Source organism: Sminthopsis crassicaudata, chromosome 1 (genome assembly GCF_048593235.1).
Source record: "Sminthopsis crassicaudata isolate SCR6 chromosome 1, ASM4859323v1, whole genome shotgun sequence".
NCBI classification, from domain to species: domain Eukaryota; kingdom Metazoa; phylum Chordata; class Mammalia; order Dasyuromorphia; family Dasyuridae; genus Sminthopsis; species Sminthopsis crassicaudata.
In genome coordinates, this window is record NC_133617.1 from 449,057,428 (window position 1) to 449,079,161 (window position 21,734).

General features: G+C 33.7%; 1 protein-coding gene across 1 annotated transcript in view; it reads right to left on the reverse strand.

The window, feature by feature from the left end:
* The window catches only part of PIP5K1B (phosphatidylinositol-4-phosphate 5-kinase type 1 beta), a 338,341-nt gene that overhangs the window by 47,108 nt on the left and 269,499 nt on the right, over positions 1–21,734 (reverse strand). The window contains exons 12-13 of the mRNA XM_074280732.1: positions 20,265–20,420; positions 17,297–17,441 (exon numbers count right to left, since the gene is read on the reverse strand). Of these exons, the coding sequence (XP_074136833.1) occupies positions 17,297–17,441; positions 20,265–20,420 (301 nt within the window). The remainder of the gene's footprint in view (positions 1–17,296; positions 17,442–20,264; positions 20,421–21,734) is intronic.

Consider the following 21,734-nt stretch of genomic DNA (forward strand, 5'->3'; position numbering starts at 1 on the left):
TTGAAGATAAAGGAAGTCAAGGGCTCTTGAAAGACTCCCACTTGGAATCCTTGATAAATTCAAGGGTGGGGCCCCACCAGAAAGCTATTGGTGTTCTTTGTAGACTCAGGGGCATCAAGATCCTCAGTGATCTTTTTGGCTGAGGGGGTTAAGTTGTTTAAGGAGATCCTGCTGACTTCTGGAGCTAAAGGAGAAAATTTACTTGTACTTGTGACCATGCCCTGTAAAATTTATAGGTGAAAAAAGGGAAACATTGGGCAGATTTATGCTCATCTCAGAAGCAGGAGTAAACTTGTTGGGGAGAGATTTAATTACTAAATTAGAAACTGTCTTGATTCCACATGGACCCAGTACATACCCCAGTAGAATGGCACTAATGAATGAGGAAGAGCAGATTAGGATAAACTCTGAGGTTTGGGCAGGACCTGACATTCCAGGCAGGGCAGACATAGTTCAGATAAAGATCACATTGAAAGATCTTAGTGAAGAGGGGACCTCATAACTTTGAAAATCCTTGCAGGAGAAAATCTCCTTCAACTCTGCCTCAGTGAGAGACTTTGCCCCAAGGACAAACAGTTTCATCTTTGTTATCTGGGTGGGGTTGGCTCAGTCCTGAAACTCATTGAATTCAATTCAAATTTCAGCTCAGACTGAAACCCTGTTAGGAGCCAATTTGGGACTGCACAGGAGCCAACTTGGGATTCCACATGAGTCCCTTTCAGCTTGTAATCAAAGCCCCCTGTTATAAAAGAGCCAAACTAAAATCCTAAAATGCAGAGGTTCCAAACATGTCATGCCATGCTAAGGGCCTCTGTCCACAGGAATACTCTTTCTAGTGCCATCCTCTCTTTACCCTCACCTAATTTCCCTAACCCGACTTTAACCTTACTTCCAATCCCCATAATAAACCTCTTTTTTCAATCTAGGTTTTTGGGTCTGTAAATTCCTTTACAGAGAACCTCTGTGCCCCCAGAAGGGAGTCCTCAAAACTCCCTACTCTTGTGCTGAATCCCAAAGGGGTGCAGGATAGCCAAACCTCTCCATTTGGTTCCCTGAACCCCAAACCCGCCACTAGATCTTATCATTTAATTCCCCGACCACCAGAAATCCTAATTTCATTTGGGTTTCCTAAAATTTAAACCTCATTACTAGGAAGGTAGTAAGAGCCAGACAATACCCAATTTTCCTAGAAGGAAGTAGAGGTTTACAACCTGTGATACAAAGCTTACTTAGAAATGGATTAGTAGAACCTTGTATTTCACCCTTAAATACACCCAATATATCCCATGTCAAGAAGAAGGATGGGAAATACAGGTTAGTTAGTTCAGGATCTGAGGGAGATTAACAAGATTGCATTACCATTCCACCCTGTGGTTCCAGACCACATACCATTCTGGAATGGATTCCCAGCTTTGCTAAGTGAGTTAGTGTATTGGATCTGAATGATGAATAGTAGAAACCTCTTTGCTTTTGAATGGGAAGATCCAGAGACTGGAAGAAAGCAGCAATTGAGGTGGTGCATTTTACCCCAAGACTATACTGAGTCCCCGAATTTGGTTGAATTCTTGAAAACTGCATTAGAGAAACTTCCCTCCAGTAATGGGAACTTGGGTGTTGCAGTATGTAGATGGTCTATTAGTAGTGGGTATACAAGGGAACACACAAGTAGTTGTACTATTGAGCTATTAAACTTCTTGGGAGAATTGGGGTTTAGAATATCAAAAGAGAATTTGCAGTTTGTGGAGAGGGAGGTGAAATATTTAGGGCTTCTGATTAGTGAAGGCAGTAAGAGATTGGATCCTGCCAGAATCAAGGGAATATTACACACACCCAAATCTAAAACAAAGAATGAACTACACAAATTGCTGGAGTTAGTAGGGTATTGCCAGACCTGGATAGATTCTTACACCGGTATCACTAAATCCTTGTATAAACACCTGCTTGAAGAAAGTCCAAGTTTTATTATGTGGGATCAAGAAAGTGATCAGAAGTTTGAGGACTTATGACATCTGTTCACCATCTGTATTGGCTCTCCCCACCTTGGAAAAACCTATCCACCTGTTTGTCAATGTTGAGGGAGGAGTGACTCTGGGAATTCTTGTTCAAATAAGAAGGGGGCAGAAAAGACCAGTCACTTTTCTTTTCAAAGTATTAGATTCCGTAGCCAAAGGATGGCCAAACTGCGTACAAACAATGGCTGTTACTGCCCTATTGGTCGAAGAGAGTAGGAAGCTCACTTTTGAAGTGAGTCTTATAGTAAATGTTCCACACCAAGTAAGGACAATACTAAATCAGAAAGCTGGAAGATGGCTCACAGATTCCAGGATTTTAAAATATGAGGCAATATTATTAGAAAAGAATGATCACTCGAGATCATAACTTTAACTCTTTTTGTCCTCTGGATCAGGACTATCCCTCAGACAGTCATATTGTTGGTTAGAGTTAATTGATTATTGAATAAGATTAAGAGAGTATTTACAAGAATTCCCAATACCTGGGGGAGTAAATTGGTTTATTTATGGCTCTTCTATGATGGTAGATGGGAAAAGGAAAAGTGAATTTGCTATTGTTGATGGAGATACGAAGGGCAGTCTACCTGTCTATTGGTCAGCTCAAACTTGTGAATTGTATGCCTTAAATCAAGCGTTGAAGTTATTGAGGGACCAGGATGGGAATATTTATATCAATTCTAAATAGGCCTGGGGTGTGGTGCATGAATTTAGTGAAAAATTTAAGAAGAAAGGTTTTTAAACAGTAAGGCTAAAAAGCTGATTCCCCCATACACTAATTAGAGAAGTAATTGGAAAACATTCTGGTTCTTAGGAATGTAGGAGTAATACACATAAAGGGACAAAAGATCAGAAATTCTTTTGAGGCAAGGGGAAATAAATTAGCAGATGAGGAGGCCAAGGGAGCTGGAGACCAGGAGATTACTCGTATAATGGTCTTTGATACCTGTACTTCTCCCTAGTTTTTCTTCTTCCAGTTTTAACAAGAAGGAAAAAGAGAAGGCCTCAACTCTCAGAGCAATTGAGAATCCAGAAGCAGATGGCAGAGAGGTACTACCCAAAGCAAGTATGAAGCTACTACCCAAAGCAAGTATGAAGCAGATCCTTCAGCAACTGCACCAAAGCAGTCACTGGGATGTACAAAACCTCTGTGATGCTGTACTGACAAGATGTTTCCCCTGGCCTATATACTATGGACGGCTGCCTCATTTGTTGAAGGATTAACAAAGTTGCTCAACACCAAGTCCCAAAGTGGGGACAACCTCTGGGAATCAGACTATTCTAAAGCATCCAGATGGACTTCACTGAGCAGCCACTAGTAAGTTGCCTCAAATATTTGCTGCTCATAATGGTCCATCTGACCTCACGGGTGGAGGCATTTCCCTCAGCCTGAGTAACTGCCTCGACAGTAAGGTCTTATTAAAACAAATTATTCCCAGATATGGAGTAGTGGAGAGGACAGACTCAGATCAGGGAACACATTTTTTCTGCCTAAGTATTGCAGAATCTGATGAGGGCCTTAAAAATCACTAGGGATCTCCACAAAAGAGCATCCTTTTCTGGGAAAGTAGAAAGAAATAAAACGGCAACTGACTAAATTATCTTTAAAGACCTTGGTCTAAGTGCCTTCCTCTTGCTTTAGTCAGAATCAGAACCAAACCATGTAGAGATATTGGACTTTCACCTTATGAATTATTACACAGTCTTCCTTTCCAGGCTTATCATATGGGAAACTGGGACCTTATTCTAGAAACAAAGGATTTCTTTCTTAAGAGATATATTAAATCATTGGTATAACATTTACAAGAATTACAACAAAAAGGACTGATAGCTCAGACTTCTCTAGGTTTCCCTGATAACAGAATTCAGATTGGAGATTGGGTGTTGATCCATTCCTAGAAGGATGAGAAGCTGACTTCATACTGACCTCAGACAGTGCAATTCAGACCCAGGAATGAGGTTGAACACTCTATATCAGAACTAAAAAAGCTGTGGCACCATCTTTATTGGATTGGACAATTGAAGATAAATTTGAGGATGTGGCCTCCACTGAATGGGAGCACAATCTCTGAATTCAATGCATTGTAATTGTCTATGTATCCTTCCTTCCTTCCTTCCTTCCTTCCTTCCTTCCTTCCTTCCTTCCTTCCTTCCTTCCTTCCTTCCTTCCTTCCTTCCTTCCTTCCTTCCTTCCTTCCTTCCTTCCTTCCTTCCTTCCTTCCTTCCTTCCTTCCTTCCTTCCTTCCTTCCTTCTTTCTTTCTTTCTTTCTTTCTTTCTTTCTTTCTTTCTTTCTTTCTTTCTTTCTTTCTTTCTTTCTTTCTTTCTTTCTTTCTTTCTTTCTTCCTTCCTTCCTTCCTTCCTTCCTTCCTTCCTTCCTTCCTTTTTCTCTTTCTCTCTCTCTTCCTTCCTTTCCTTTCTTTCTTTCTTTTTTTTTTTTTTTTAATATAAATTTCTTTAGGCCTCTTTGGGAGCTGATATATTTTCTTCCAAGAATTCCACTTTAATCAATGGGTTATCAATGGGGTTGGTACAGCATCATTCTAGGGACACCTGGGGGACATGGAACTCTATTTCCCACATTTTGGAGTACCTCTAACTTAACAGATCAATGACCACTTGCAGTTGGAAGAAGGAGAAAGGATTATGAAAATGTCAATATGTCACCTTTGTGAGGGGAGATACCTTAGAGAAGAGAGATCAACAATATTACCCCTTTACAAGAAATAGCTCAAACATATTCTCAGGGGAACAACCTGCTCTAAATGATCACTACTGGATTTGTGGCTTAACCACCTATACTTACCTACTTCTTAACTGGACAAGGATCTGTTATATTGGATTAATAAGGCCAAATTTTTTCTTTCTTTCTGAACAGGCAGACAAATATTTAGAGATTCAGCTGTATGATGATCTGGAAAGAGGGAAATGGAGTTTAAATACCTCCATTACCCAGATTAGAGATGCAAACAATTAGGGTGCCACCTGGCCCCCCTAGAAAGAATAGTTAAAGAATATGGGCCACAAGGAGATCTTAAAGGAAGGAAAGGGTCCCACAAGTGCAAAGATGTTTGTGGCAGCCTGTTAGAGTAAAGGGCAGATCTCAAGGTCAGAGTATAAGAGGCACTCGGAGGTTTATTCTGCCTAACAAACGAGGCAATGATGGTATTGAATAAATCTCAGTAAAGAGGGAAAGTCTCCTCCCCTCACTGATCATGCCCCTGACTTATATTCTCAGCTGTGGACTATAAAAAGGGGGTTGGAGAAGATGGGGGGGGAATTCCAGAAGGGAAAAACTCCAGAGGGAATGCTAGAGGGAACATCAGATATCTCCAGCTTTTTTTTTTTTTTTTTTTTTAAATTATGTGGTGGTCACCATTTCTGAGCCACACTGATACCTATGAACTTATATCATACCAAGCAAGTCACTTGACTTTGCTGAATATCACTTTTTTCATCTGCAAGATAGGAAAAATAACAGCACCTACCTCAAAATGTTATTATGAACCGTAAGAGACAATACAAATAATAAGTACTTTGTAAACTATGTAAATGCTAGTTATTATTATTGGTAATAAATTATTATTTCTTATAGACATCAAATGTGATTTAGATGCCTTTTAGTGTTGCAGTTTTAATTCTTCCAATGCTGTGATATTCATGATTTGTGGTCATTCAGAATTTCTGGGATAATATTGGCATTTAAGACATGAGATTTCATAATAATAAGTCTAGAACAATTATTAAATACTTCTGAATTTCTCAAATGGTATTTTCTGTCTCTCTCTCTCTCTCTTTGTCCCTATATCTATATAGTGTCTCAAAAATCAAGGTGGAGGTTTAAGCTATTAAAGCTTATAAACTAAATAAATAGTTTTAAGCTATTAAAATTATTACATATGACTGAATAGATTCCCAAAGTCTTTATTAAAAAAAATAAAAGGTTGTATATCTATTTTCTTAAAGTAGTAGTTTAGAAGAAATTTCTGGATACTACATATTGAAATGTTTCTGACTAATATAAGAAAACATATGTGTGTATGTGTGTGTGTATGTGTATATATGTGTGTGTATTTGTTTATTTGTTTCATACTTAGGTTGACAATTAGAATTGTAAAACTTGTTTCACTTGTAAAGGTTATAGTTTTCAATTTGTCAAAAATAAAGATTATACATGATTTATTGTTACATTTAAGTCAATATTGAGATTAATATGAATTTAGCTCTATCAAAGCATTTTATTGCTCTAAATAATAACTGTGCCAAAAATTTCTGAGTTAATGTTTTCACATCAATAACAATGACATGGTGTAGCAAGATCACTGACAATTTTGATATGGTGAGTTACAATAAAAGGAAAAAACTAAAAATTCAGAAGGAAGCAAAGATCTCTTTCCCATGGTGTTTAAACTAACACATCTTTATTTATTAAAATTAAGTTTAAATGAAATTAAATGAAAATTTTGTAATATAGATCTAGTGAAATCTTAATGGGATTTGTGAAGAGCCAAGAAATTTTGAAATTAGTTTGGGTGGTGCTTAGATCCATATAAAGGCTTGGTGAGACCATTCTTGGACAGGCTTAGCACAATAAAATAAAGGCTATCTGTTCTTTAGGTTGTTGTTTAATTGTTTCAGTCATGTTTGACTCTTAGTGATCTCATTTTCAATTTTCTTGGCAGAGATACTGGAGTGGTTTGCCATTTCCTTCACTAGCTTCATTTTATAGATGAGGAAACTGAGGCAAATAAAGTTAAATGACTTGTCCAGACTCATACACTTAGTGAATGAGCACAGATTTGAACTCAGGAAGAGGAGTCTTTTTAATTCCAGAGGCTGCACTCTATCTATAACATCACTAAGCTGCTCGAACATATGCCTCTATTTTTTAGTTATCATACCCTTGCTCCTATACTCGGTTTGCTGTTTTAAGTTCTCCTTTGGTTTTGAAATGATGGGGGTGAACACTGAAACTGTCCCCCTTGACTTTTGCAGGGAAGCAATGGGGGTGAACTGTGAAACTCTCTTCTGAAAGAGACTCACCTTTCAGGGCAGTTAAGAGGTTTCATTCTGTTGGAAATCTTGGCTGTGACTAGCTGTAGCTTCTATTGAGTTGAAGATTAGCCCAGGACCACTCCCAGTAGCTTGAACTTAAGTGGTCTCATTCAGCTGGAGATCTGGGCCTGATATTCCTATTGAGTGGCTTGAAACTCCAAGGTAAGTACTCTCTTTTCAACTGGAAATCTCAGTCTTGGGGCATTAAATAGAAGCCCCACCCTCAGATTCTTATAAAAAGACAATTTTGAACTCCAAAATCTCTGCAGAAATCTGAAGTAGGATAATGCTTTGCCAAGAAGCTTTTTTCTTGGCACAGCTGCCTTCCAGGACTCTTGCCCACTGTGAAGATACTCTCTTCTCAGTGTTAACCTTTGCCATTTTCTCTGATAGGACCTTTTGCCATTAAGAAGTCTGTCTTTCTAGCAAAGCTGACTTCTCATTACCAATAAAAATCCCTTTTCTTGCCAATGCAGATTTTGGATTTGTGAATTCTTTCACATTGGACATGTGCCAACCAGAGGGGATTCTCACACCCCAATTCTCTACCACTAGAATCACATCACTAACTCTTATCTTGAGGTAAAGGACCTGCTGAAGGGTATTACAGCAGAATCAGTATTATTGAAAGTTCAAAGAATTGAAATCTTTCAATCAGAAAGCAGCCCGTTCTCTTTAATCTCCACTTTTATTGCATAAGGCAGAATAATTAGATTTCCCTAGGCAATAAAGAATTTCATGCCCTTGTCTAATTTTCTGATTTTAGTGTGGCTACAAAGTTAAGGTGGATTCTATTTAATACTAAATATAGAATTGCTGGATGACTTTATGTGTGAATCATGTTGACAATTCTTGACTGGAAAAGAATACATTGACATTTTATTCACAAATGAAGCTTCCAAATGAAGCATTTTTAGAGCATCTTTGTGATTCTAGAATATTTATAAATTTCACAGGGGAAAGAAAGGACTCTTATTTGACACCTACAGTTCAATTTAGAGACTAAATTTTATGCTAGATTTTGCATAGTTGATGTACTCTTATGTTTGTGTACCCAAATATCACCTGTAATCATTTACTTTTTATGATTCTAAAATATCTGTGTATACTCAAGCAATATGAAAAATTTTGCATATTTTAGTAGTAATCATAAATTATATATGTAATATATATACATATATAAAATAAAATCATATTACTTAATCATTTAACAATACCTATTAAAAAGGAATTTTAAAGTAAAACACAAACATTATCAGAAAATGAATATCATTAAAATCTAAAGATTCCTCCAGGCAACAGTATAAATAAACCTCACAGATTTGCATAGGGCTTATAATTCATAAAACTGTTTATTCCTCAGAATAGCCAGATAAGGTGACTGTTGTGTAAATATTGCTATGGCATTTTACAGATAAGGAAAATGAGGATCAAAATACATTTTTCAAATTGTTCAAAGTTAGATAGCTAGTATTTGAATTGGGATTCAAACCCAAATCTATTGGGTCCACTAGTGCTCTTTCTACCATATCAATCTGCTTCTCAATAACAGTTTCACTTTCAGTCAGCAATACAAGTGAAAAAAACAATTTCTCTTGTTATCTGCAGGTTTGATGATACAATGATTAGAGAGCTAGGTGCCATACATCAAAAATGGGCTGTGTCTGTGGTATAATTAATGCTTAATAGTGAATAAATAGGAGCTTCATCCAATAAAGATTTATTATTTGGAACTTAAATGTTACTAAGAGTTCAATTTTATTGTCTCTAATTCAGAGTAGTTAATTTAATGCATAAATGTAGCTACATCTGAAAAGCAAGATGAATTTTTGAAACAACTGTTGACCAGATCTTTTTTTTCCTTTATAGATCCACACCTCACATCAAATTATAATCCAGAGAAATTCAGAAGAATCTGCAACTCCCATACATAACAATTGCTAGTATTTATACAATGCTATAAAGTTTGCAAAATATTTTATAAATATTATTCTCACAACCTTGGGAGGTAAATACTATTATTATCCCCATTTTATGGATGAGAAAACTAAGGCAGACAGAGGTTAAGTAACTTGAATAGGATCATGGAGTTAGTTAAATACTCAGATACATCTGAACTGTATCTGAATTTAGGATTTGAGGTCCAGATTGCTCTGTCCATTGAACCATCTAAAAAAATTTTAACGTGGATCATAACTGTGTGCTGGAAAAATGAGAGGTTCTGATGAATATTATGAACAAGATGAGAAAGGAGAAGCAACAAATAGATATCTTTAATTTTTTATACCTGTTTCTCTGTAAACTTCAATTAGTCTTTTGGAATTGCTTCATTATCATTTCTGAAAGTGACAACTGTTGTATTTAGTTGATTAATAAGTATTTACGGGACACTTATGTATAAAGGGGCAATATATGAGCAAGAAATGACAATTTCTTGAGCATGTGACAAGAAAACAGAGAAATAATTTTTTTTTAGAAATTTAAGGCTAGTATCAGATCTGGATAAGACATTTATGAGAGATGCTACTTCAATGGGTCTGTGATCTCATTCAAAGATGTTTATTGTATATTTCTTGATTTGTGCCAATTGGAGAGATTTCTTATCTTAAGACTGACAACAGGATTCCTTAAAGATGACACCAAAAGTAATTTAGTGATTTAAAAGAGGGACTTGGAGTAGCTAGGTGACACAGTAGATAGAGTACCAGCCCTGAAGTCAAGAGGACCAGACTTCAAATCTGGCCTCAGATGCTTAACAGTTCCTAGTTGTGTGACCCTGGGCAAATCACTTAACTCCAATTGCCTTAGGAAAGAAAAAAAAAGAGAGGGACTTTTTACAGTAGCTTTTGCATTTCAACAAGAAACAAAACCTTGAGCAAAAAAGATTAGGCCCTAAAGGTAGAATTTCAGGCATTAACTAATTATTTGGGGCCTCTAAAATTATAGCACAAATGTTGTTGCTTATTCTGCATACTCCTGCTCTGGAAAGAAAGTTTATATGATAAGCCAAAAATTTTTGAGAAATTTTAGAAAATGGTTAAATTTTTAAAAAAATACGTCTCAAAATTTGACTAGGCATTTTTCTTTCTGATTCTTCCTTCCCAACTTGTCAGTCTTATTCTTTGACATATATTTTGTTTTATGTTTTTATGTCAATATTTTTTTCCATAGAAAGTGTCCCTAAGAGAATATCAATAACTATAAATAAAGTTAATAAGAAAAACACGGCATCAAGGTCCCAGAATTTAAGTTCAGGTGAATCAGATATGGCACCAGCAAAAAGACACAGTAGCAGATTGATTGTAGCACAAAGATGGCTTGATTCCTTATCTCTTTATATAAGGTGTCAGAATCATGTACTTGCATAGTTATGTACAGGAAGCAACTGAACCTAGTGAAACTATAGTTGTCCGTGATCTTTGAGCCTGGTTGACATGGAGTAAGAAACCAGAGTTTCACAGATATTCTTAATAAACAATTTCCCATTTCCAATGGTTAATTAAACTGCATGAAAAGCACTTTGTTATTTTAATTGGAAAAGCAGAAATGGAAAGATTCTGTGAATCAAAAATAAAATAACCAACAAAAATTTTCTATGGATAAATAGGCCAGTATTTACAGTCTACTTAGGAAGCTGAGATTTAAAATTTAATACTTTTTTGGGGTAGATGAAATATAGTCATTTTCCAGTTTTTCTGAATAATTAGTTATATTCTGACAGCTTTCTAATGTCCTTAAAACGGGTCATATTGAACCAGGCAGGGAATATTGACTTTGAGAAACCACATGATATCTGGCAATTTTATTAGATGCTCCACTGTCCTATATAAATTCTTAATTGATTGCTCTGATGACAATGAATTAATCTTATAAGCAATTTTGTGTGAGAGAGAACTATATATTTGCTGATGTACTGCATCAGTGCCTATTATTGCATTGATTCACTTGTTTAATGGGAAAAAAAAAATCCCTAAGTCTTATAACATGATTACAGCTACAGAAATCTTATTCAAAATCACATGTAAAAAGAAAGACTGAACAAATATTCATGACTAAAACTCAAAAGAATTATGTTTAAAAAGTTACTCTACTATACTTTGTCCTCATCCTAGATTCAACCCCCAATGATGTCATTGACAAGAAAGACAAGTGATATTTGACTACCTATAAATTTGGAGAAAATTTTTGTTAGATATTTTATTTTGTAATTCAGAGAATTTTTTTCCTTTCTGTTTCTCTAAATCTAACAAGTGTTTTTCTTACCATCTGACTGTTGCAAAGGGAAACATGATTATTCAGGATATCTGTGAAACTTTGTTCTCTTAACCCTATCTCAACCAGGATATTAATATATTAATGGCAGCTTTATTTGTAATAACAAAGAGTTAAAACAAAAATGTGTCCAATGATTTAGAATAAACAAATGTTGGTACATGACTGAAATGGAATATAATTGTACAATAAGGAATGACAAATGTAGAGAATTCAGAAAAACAAGGAAGTAATAATAACAGAAACTGTAATAGTGTTTCAAAGTCTCCAGGGTGCTTTATGTATGTTATTGCATTTGTTCCTCAGAAACAACACTCTGAGGGAAGTGTTGACAAGGTATTATTATTTTCAGTTTTACAGAAAAAGACACTAAAGCAAATTAACTAATTTGCTTAGGGTCACACAGCTATTGTCAGAGGTGAGCTTTGAATCGAAGTGTTCCTGATTCCATGTTTTTATGACATTCCACACTTCCTAAGAATATGGAATTGCATGGGATGATTTAGAATGAAAAAAATCAGAATTGAAAAATCAAAAATGTACAATTGCAACATTGTCTAGACTTATGATATAATAATGATATGATAGAATTATAATATAATATAATAATATGATATAATAATTCCTAGGCTACCTCTTAAACTACATTAAAAGTATCACTTAAATCATACTTTGCTCTAGAAGAAACAAATATATAACAAGATACATCAAGATAGTTTCTGGAGAAGATAATATGGAGATATCACATTTCTGAAGTCAAAAATTTTATTGTAGGTATGATGTGATCTAGGCATGAGAGATTTGTTACTTTATTGAATATTAGTTTTAATCAAAGAGAATAAATGATATTTACCTCATTCTGATTATTAAGTGCCTTAACCATTGATCTTAGGGCCTAATGGAGTACATCTGATATAAATCTGTTATCTGTTTAAATCTACTAGTCTAATATTTCATAAAGCTCTATTTATGGGTCAACTATGTAGTCCCATAGTGGGTGGGCGCCAGGCTTGGAGTCAAGAAGACCTAAGTTTAAATCTGGCCTTAGATATTTACTAGTTGTGTGGTCCTGGGTAAGTCACTTAACCTCTATTTATCTCAATTTCCTCATTTGTAAAATGGGATAAAAATAGCACCTTCCTCCCAGGGTTGTTAGGAGCAGCAAAGGAGTTAATGAGTTAATTAAATGAGTTAATGAGTTAATTAAATGAGTTAAAGCACTTGACACAGTAGCTGGTACACTCTAAGTGCTATGTAAATATTAACTACTATTATTATTATTTACTGTTAAATTTTACATGGGTCCATTTTGTCTGGAATCATTCTGAAAACTGTACCCATAAAATCTAAAAGCATGGAACTTGGAAAGGATTTGTATTCCAGTGACTTTGAAAACAAAGGGCAAAAATATCTGAATCAGTGCCCATCATGGTCATGATTCAACTTCCATGCAAATTTTTACTTGAAGGCATTTACTAAAGATGTGTTAAGTATTTGTTAAATCTACCCTTTATTCTTTCCTCTTTCTCAACAGGTTTGAGAAATAAGTATCATCTTTTTTTCATTAAATAACAAATAATGATTTGAACACTGGGCAAAACTCTTACAAAATTCAAATTAGGGAAAAAATTCTCTATGACACTCATCAACAAGGCTTAGAACATTGGAATTTAGAAGCAAGAGAAAATTTAAGATATGTTTTCTTTTCTTGACCAAAAATTTAGTCATCTACTCATTGCACTCCAGCAGTGCCAGTTAGCTCTGGAGAACATATTAATTACTCTCTTTAGCTTTCTAAGTTCTCCACTGCCTGGATCAGACCTGACTTTATAGACTCTTTATGCATTACTTGCTGTCTCTCATTTTATAATCCAGCCAAAATGGTATTTCCTTTATTCCTCACACATAGCACTCCATCTCCCATGGTAATGACCATGTCTCAATTGCATTTCTTCCATTTGTTTCATAAAATCCTTCTCTTTCTTCACCATGAAAGCCTTTCTTTGTATCCTCCACGCCTCCTCTACCCTATTCTTGATGTTTGCATTCTCTTTTTAAAAAAACTAGCTGATAGGGACAGTTAGATGGTGCAATGGATAGAGCAAGAGCCTTATAATCAGGAGGACTGAGTTTAAATCTAGCCTCAGACACTTAACACGCCTTAGCTGTGTGACCCTAGGCAAGTTACTTAACCCCAATTACCTGAGCAAAAAACAAACAAAAAACAACTCAAAAAAACTTGTTTATATTTAAACTTGTTATATAACTTGTTATAGATGTTTTTATTTAAACTTGTTATATAACTTGTTATATAACTTGTCTCCTTCTTTAGGGTTTGAGGTCCTTAAAGGTAGGGATTATTTTATTCTTTCTCTTCATATCCCTAGTGCTTGGTAAAGTGCCAGATTCAAAGTAGGCACTTAAAATCTTATAGATTAATTGATTTTTCATGTTCACAAGATGTGGCCAAGACATGTTTATTGGGATGATGGCTATTAGAACTCTTGGTACCCCAATATAGGCAATGCAAAAATCTGCCTTGCTGATGAAGGGAAAAATATTGAAGGATAAATGATAGAATGTTGGAAGTTTTCCCTCTCTGTTATTGGATATTAATAGATATTAACACTGCCAGTTTAAAAAAAGACAATTAAAAGGCTGTTGTTTTCTTTCTTTTCCAGACTTTGCTTTATAGGGAAAATAGTAAAAATGTAGGGAGAAGGGCCAAATTAAACTTCAAAAGTAGTTTAAAGATTGAGATTGTAGACCATAACTTTAGAAGTAGGACCTTAGTCAACTAGCCCAATCTCCTCATTTTAGAAATATGACTTGACCAAGGTCAAAAAGGTATTAAGTTATGGAACTAAAGTTTGAGCTCAGATCCTCTGACTCCAAAATTAGTATTCTTTCTAGATTACAGGATGTGATAAATGATATATAAAGCATTTGCTTCATAATAACCCTTGACATTGGCAATATGAATTTATAGAAGAAAAAAACTGAGGATGCAAAAAGAGGTCAACTGCTCTAAGATCATAAGACTTGGTAAATGCTAGGGCTGAACTTGAAACTTGGAGCGCCTAACTTCAACTTTCATTTTTTTAAATACTATGCTATGCTACCTTCCCAAAGAATCATACTTTATTCTCCTCTTACTTTCCAATTCCCAATATTTTAGAAATAGTTTTTATTTCTACATGAAAAAAATGAATGGACCAATAGTCAACTTTACAATTGATCTCACTATTGACAGTGTTACATCTAATTCTTCCAAATTTCTTTTATGAAACAAATGTGGTTTTAATACCTAAAACAGGGAGAGCAAAAACAGAAAGAAAATTATAGACCAATTTCTCTAATGACTATTAATGTTAAAATTACAATTAAAATTCTAGCATGATTATAGCAACATATCAAGAAGATTATATATCATGACTAGGTGTGATTTCTACGAGGAATGAGGGATAGTTTGATATTAGAAAAATTATAAGCATAATCAATCATATCAATAATTAAAACCTTCAAAAATTAGATATAGAAAAAGCTTTTGACAAAATACAATTCTTATTCCTATGAAAAATTCTAGAAAGCAGAGTTATAAATGATTTTTTTTTCTTAAAATGATTATAATAATAATAATTATAATAAATACCATTACTGTAGAGATTCCTAAATAACAAAAGATTCACACATCTTAACCAAAAGTTCAATTATTTTCATCAATATTTGATTTAATTAAACTCAATAAGCTATTTTAAAAATTCTTGCTACATGCAAAATAGTCTCACAAGTGATTATGAAGGGGAGAGAAGTTATAAAGATGAAGAAGATAGAATTCCTACCTCTTAGGAAGCTGAAAAGAATCCCTTATAACAAAAGATTTGAAGTTCTGGGAATTTTGCTTCCACCTGCATATGTGGATTTTCTATATAGCAAGATTTAAAAAATAATTTAAAAACTCTAGGTCCTAGAGGTCATTTACTACAGAACCCCTATCTTACAAATAAAACCAGAATAGTTACATTGTCACTTTGAAAAACACAGAATTCAAACTTCAGAGGATGAAAAGAAGAACATTGTGTCCACAAAGTCCTGAATGTTTATAGAATTGTACTGATATTAGACTGAGCTCCTTGAGAACACAGGATGTCTTTTACCTTTCTTTGTATCTTTGAGGCTTAGCACAGTGTCTAGTACATAACAGGTACTTAATAAATGCTTATTGATTGACTTGGGTAGAGCAAGCCCAGTCACAAGCAAATCACAATAACTGGAGTCTCTAGAAGACAGGGTATGTTGAATACTGATCACTTTTATTTTTGATATTTTGGCGGTATCAGTACACACTTAGGGCAGCTAGGTGGAGCAGGGGATAAAATACCAGACCTGGAGTCAGGAAGACTCAATTTCCTGAGTTCAAATCAGATTTAAGACACTTACTAGTTGGGTCAAGTCCTGGCCAAGTCATATAACTCTGTTTGCCTTGGAATGAGAGAAGGAAATGGCAAACCATTTTAGTATCTTTGCCAAGAAAACTCCAAATGGGGTCAGGAAGAGTTGGACATGACTGAAAATAGACCAAACAACAACAAAAGTATAGCCTTTAAGCCTTCTATTAATCCTCACTTATATATTTGCCTTTAACTTGAAAAGTACCATTATATGGAGGGATTGTGATTTCATTGATATAAGGATACACCATTTTTTGAAATACAAAAATTTCTGTGTAAACCAATTTTTGTCCATGTAGCATAATGTATTAGGGACATTTCAATTTAGCTAGGGGTGAGAGGGGTGGGAATAAACATTTTTTAGCAGCTGCTTTGTGCCAGGCAATATTCTAAGTGATTTACAAATATGATCTCATTTGATAATTACAACAACTACTTTGGGAGGCTGTTTTTGCTTTTTTTTTTTTTTTTTTTTTTTTTTTTTTTTTTAAAACATTTGAAGAACATGAAGCAAACAGAGATTAAGTGACTTGACCAAACTAACTCAGCTAATAATTGTCCGAAGTTGAATTTGATCTTGGGCCTTCCTGATTCTTGGTCTAGAATGCCACTTAGCTGCTTCTAATTTTGCCTACTAAATTAAGAGAGTTGAAGCACAGCTGAATACTATGTATATCATTTCAAATTTCTCTAATCTTGAGAGACTAACCTAAGCAAATACCTTTTGCAGTTCTAAAGAAATAAATTATTTAAGATCTTAGAGCAATATTATCCAAATTGTACATGGAACATTGAAGAGCCTGTTATTTTTATGATCATTATAAAAACAAAAATAAAACTCTCTCCTTTTTTTTTTTTTTTTTTTGAAGCAATTGGAGTTAATTGACTTGCCCAGGATCATACAAATAAAATGCATTAAGTATGCAAAGCAGTATTTGAACTCAGGTTTTCCTGACTTCAAGGCCAGTGCTCTATGCACCATGTAGCTTCCCTCAAAACTTTAATTCTTACGTAGCTCAGCAAAGCAAAGTGAAATCTCAAAATGCTCTCCAAAAAGGTATAAAATAAATAGCTATACTGTATACTTTAACTTAGTTAATTCTAACAAGTCATGGAAAATATGATAACCATGTTATAAGCTTATGAAAATCATTTAGATAATTGACATGAATATTAAAATAACTTAGGAATGGGCCATATAATATTAATGAATTGCTTGTTTAGAAAAAAATCTGTTTTCAGAAAATTACAGATCAAAGACTTGACTCCCTTCACATAGCTACATTATTAATCTAAAAGAGCTATCATAAAAGAGAAACATGTGCTTTGTTTCTACTGATGAATTCTTCAGATCTATGACAACAGAATATGACAATCTTTCCAACTTTTACTTCTGAGAAGAGAAAATTGGGATAAAATGGCCTTTTGATCAAACTGTCCTAGGCATGATATCACCATGGTAACACTGTTTGATGACTAATTAGGTCATTTACTTGAAAGCTAATTATTACCTGTTTGAATAAAATGTAGTCCCATCGTGTGGGTATTGTTCATTGACATACAGAGAAGAAGAAGAAATTGTTGTTGCTAAGGAAGTCGCTTCAAACAGAGATGGAGTACTTGGCACAAGGTCTGGTTGGTGTCTGGATCCCAGTGCTGTGAAACATGTAAACAGTGACAATAATAATGAATTGTATTTAATACAGCATACTTTAGATTTGATAGTCATTTAATTGTGGCAAAACACAAGGTGGACATGTTTGATTATGGATTAACTTTATTTTTGTACTTATATAGAAACACAAGAAGCCTCATGAAAATAGATTAAATAGTAAATAAATAGAAATTAACTTAAAATAGTTTATAGAAATTACTTTAGGAATGTTCTTTTGAAGTTGTGAGTTTTGTTTTAGCTTTAAGAATTTTAAATTATCAAGATCTATACAGGATAAAATAATACACTTACAGCTAATTGCAACTAAAGCCTGTTCCAAGTAATGGATATTTTCTTAACATTATCCAAGGATATTCCTGTAATTAGATTCTAAGAATAAAAGTCAACTCACTACTCAAATGAAACTGTCATTTCATTTAGATGAGTTGGATGTTCCTTTTAGTAGTACCAGTCATGAGCCAACTGAACTTGTCTATCCTGTATGATTCTATTCCATGTGCTAGAAATATACCACAAAGGGTCCACTCAACATGGAAGTGATTGCTTTCTCCTAACATCAAAAGAATAATATCAGAACAGTCTGGTTTTCCACCTCTCTCTCACTCTCTTCACATGAGTACCTTTTTTTTTCTTTCTCACATTCTCCTCATGCTTTCTTTTTACTCTTATTCTTCTTTGAAATTTATATTTGTTATGTTTTTGCCTTCTCATACACATCATGTGCTTCTCTACTGCACTTCATGTGATATATATTTTAAATTATTCAGAGATTACTGCATTTCTAGAATGATTTTGCTACATTAGATACCCTCTTGGGAAAGACTAATAGTTTAAAAACCAGGAAAATATGCTTGGTTCTCTTTTACAATTTATGTAATTTTAGAATGAGCCTTGTAGGTTCAATTTAGCATAAAGAAAGGAAGATCACGTTAGTATGTCTCTGATTCCCATTTACCACACATTTACCACACTCTCTGAAGTCAGCATGGACTCTTTCACCTTCATATATTTCTCCTAAAATAAAATCTAAAATTAAATATGAGTGATAGTATGCCTAATGTTCATGTATGCAAGAAATAAGTGGTAGAAGGATATCATCCAGGAATCTGAGGTACAATAAATAGAGGACTATACTTGGACTCAGGAACATCTCATTTTAAATTCTATTTCAAGCACTTAATAAGCTGTGTTAAGTCCAGAAGAACAAATCCCAATATCTTAGGTCATCTGGTAGAGAGAGGGAGTCAGAACCTGAAAGAAGAGGTAGGTTCCTCCAAAGAATAATAAAATAATAATCCACACAATAAGAGCAGTATATATCTTTTAGATTTGTAGCGAAGAGTAAATGAGGTAATGTATATAAATAGTTTTGTAAATCTTAAAATCACTCTATAAAAATAAGCTATGCTGATTTATTAAGAGTGAAATACTGATGGACAGCTTGACTGGTATTTACCCTGGTAACTCACAAAATGTAAAACCATTTAGAGAGCAGAAGTTTTTAACTTGGGGGGAGAGGAGGGAGGATGGATCCAAATGTGTATGTGTGTGTTTTACATTTTACTAATTTTATGATGACATAATTAAATTCCTTTGTAACCTTATATATTATTTATATTATACATTTATATTTTATACATATATTTATTTGTATTTATATAAAATTTTTATATTTTAACATTATTTATATATAAATTATAAATTTATATATTATTTATTTATATAATTGTACTTTATATATTATATATATCTTTACATTATAATATACTTATATCATTTATGTTAGAAATATTATATTTATATTATATATTTTATGCTTTAAAAATAATATTCTGAAAAGAAATCCACAGGCTTCAGCATACTGCAAAAAGGGTCCATGACGTAAAAATAGATGGACAATCTCTAATCTAAATGAAGATCTTCATTAGGTGAGATCTTATATGGAGAATGCCAGGGAGAAAATGTTTAGGAATAGAACATGAAAAAAAGAAGAAAAGGAAGAAAAGCAGATCTATGAAATATTTAAAATGCATAGAAGAAAAAAGTTCACAAGGGGGCAGAGACAATTTAACATATTTCAAAACAAGCTATACAAAATAGAGATTGATGTACATGTTTAACTTATGTTGGATTGCTTACTGTTTTGGGGAGGGGAGAGAGGAAAGAGAGGAAGAAAAATTTGGAATGCAAAGTTTTGCAAAAGTGAATATTGACACTATCTTTGTATGTATTTGGAAAAATAAAATACTATTAAAATTAAAACAAAATAAAAAATAAAATTTCAGGTTTTCACAATCCTCTTTTTTTGTTCTTTGTATAGGGTAATATTTACATTTGCTGACTTTTTCAAGTTCATTAAAAACTAGAAAATTAAAGAAATGAATTGTGTGGGAAACATGGATGGATGGTGATATATATATATATATATATATATTTCTAGAAAATGAACATTCATACATTCATATCCATGAAACCATGGACTCATTTAAACTTAAGTGTTTGAGTATTTAGTAGATTACCAAATATATTCTTCTAAGAAATACACATTGAGACAACCAGACTATCAGAAATACAATATATATAATTGATATTGATTTTTGTAGATGGTTCATTATTGGGGGGAAGGAAAGCAGGTGAACTGAGAGGCATTTTAATTTGGTATGATTTAGCTTGTATCAAAGATCAGTGTTATGAGGTATAATCTATGAAGACTAAACAACAACAAAAATCTAACACTAACAATTCTTACAGGTGTGAATGAGCATATTTTCATAGCCACTAGATCTGAAGTTAGTCTATATTACCTTCTTCATCAAGGCTGCTATAGCTCTGCCCTTCAGTAAGCAAATCCTGTTTTTCATTTTTCCATTCCTGGCTCACAGAAGATATGATTTCTTGTGATGTAGCCTTTAAGGCAGCAATAGAATTACATCTTCTCTTAGAAGGTGAGCACTTCAAAGCTAGAAGAGAAAAAGAAAATAAAATACTTATCTATTTTTAGTTTAGTATTTTAGTCATCTCTGAGGGGTATCAAATCAGTATATTTATTTTATATATTACAGCGTTGAATATAGCACGATCAAGAGTCAGAGGATCTGGGTCCTAATGTCAGTTCTTCTATTTACAACATGAATAAACTTGGATAAGGTAGCTAAACTCTCTGAGGCTCAGTTTTCTATTCTATAAAATGAGGAATGAAGAGGTTGAAATAGTTGGCTTCTAAGGTTTTTTTCAGCTTTAATTTTGTAGGCTGTGAAAAGACAAAGTGATTTTCTGACATGCATATTTAATCAACCAATCTATCAATCAACAAACATTTTTGAGCCAAGAATTTTTTTGGATGATGGGAATACAAAAACAAAGCTTGACAATTCTTTCTTTTAAGGAGCTTACATTTTATCAGTAAAAACATGCAGGTAAATATAAAGGAATATATAGAAACAGTAATTTTTTAAAGGAATGTACCAGCAGCTAAGGGGAACAATACAATTTCATGGGGAAGGTGGTACTTGGGTGTCAAAGGAAACTAAGAATTTTAAGTGTAGGAAGGTAAATTCTAGACATGAGAGACAGTCAGGACAAAGGATGAAAGATACAGTGTTACATATAAAGAACAATAAACAAGCCAATGTAGCTAGAATATAGAATGTTTAAAGAGAGGTACTTTGTAACAAGTTTGCAAAGGTAAGTGAAGGATTTAGGAACTCATAAAAACCTTTATTCACCATTTGCATACCCATTAAAAAAATTTAACATTTTTGTTTTTTATACCATGTTCATGTTCCTTTCCTACTTCCCTTATACAAAGGAAAAAAAAGTGTTAAGCAAAACTGAGTGATCAAATACTAATATCTGAGAGAACATGTATCATTCCTACTTTTATACTAACACCATAGGATCCTATACCCAGAGTCAGAATGGACCTTGGGATTTTGCTAGTCAACCTCTTTCACTTTACAGATGAGGAAACTGAGACCCTAAGGATATTAAGTGACTTTAACAAGATAATAGAGGTAATTACCAGAGGAAAGATAGAAATACATTTCATCATTTGTTTTTGGGAGCCATAATTGGCCATTGGAATTATGCCATTTGCCTTATTTCTACTGAATGAATTTTTTTGGGGATATGCTATTGTAGTCACTGTGTCTGTTCTGATTCTATTAACTCTGTTCTTTTTTAATGTTTATATATATATATATATTTATTAAAGCTTTTTATTTACAAAACATATACATGGGTAATTTTTCAACAATGACCCTTGCAAAGCCATC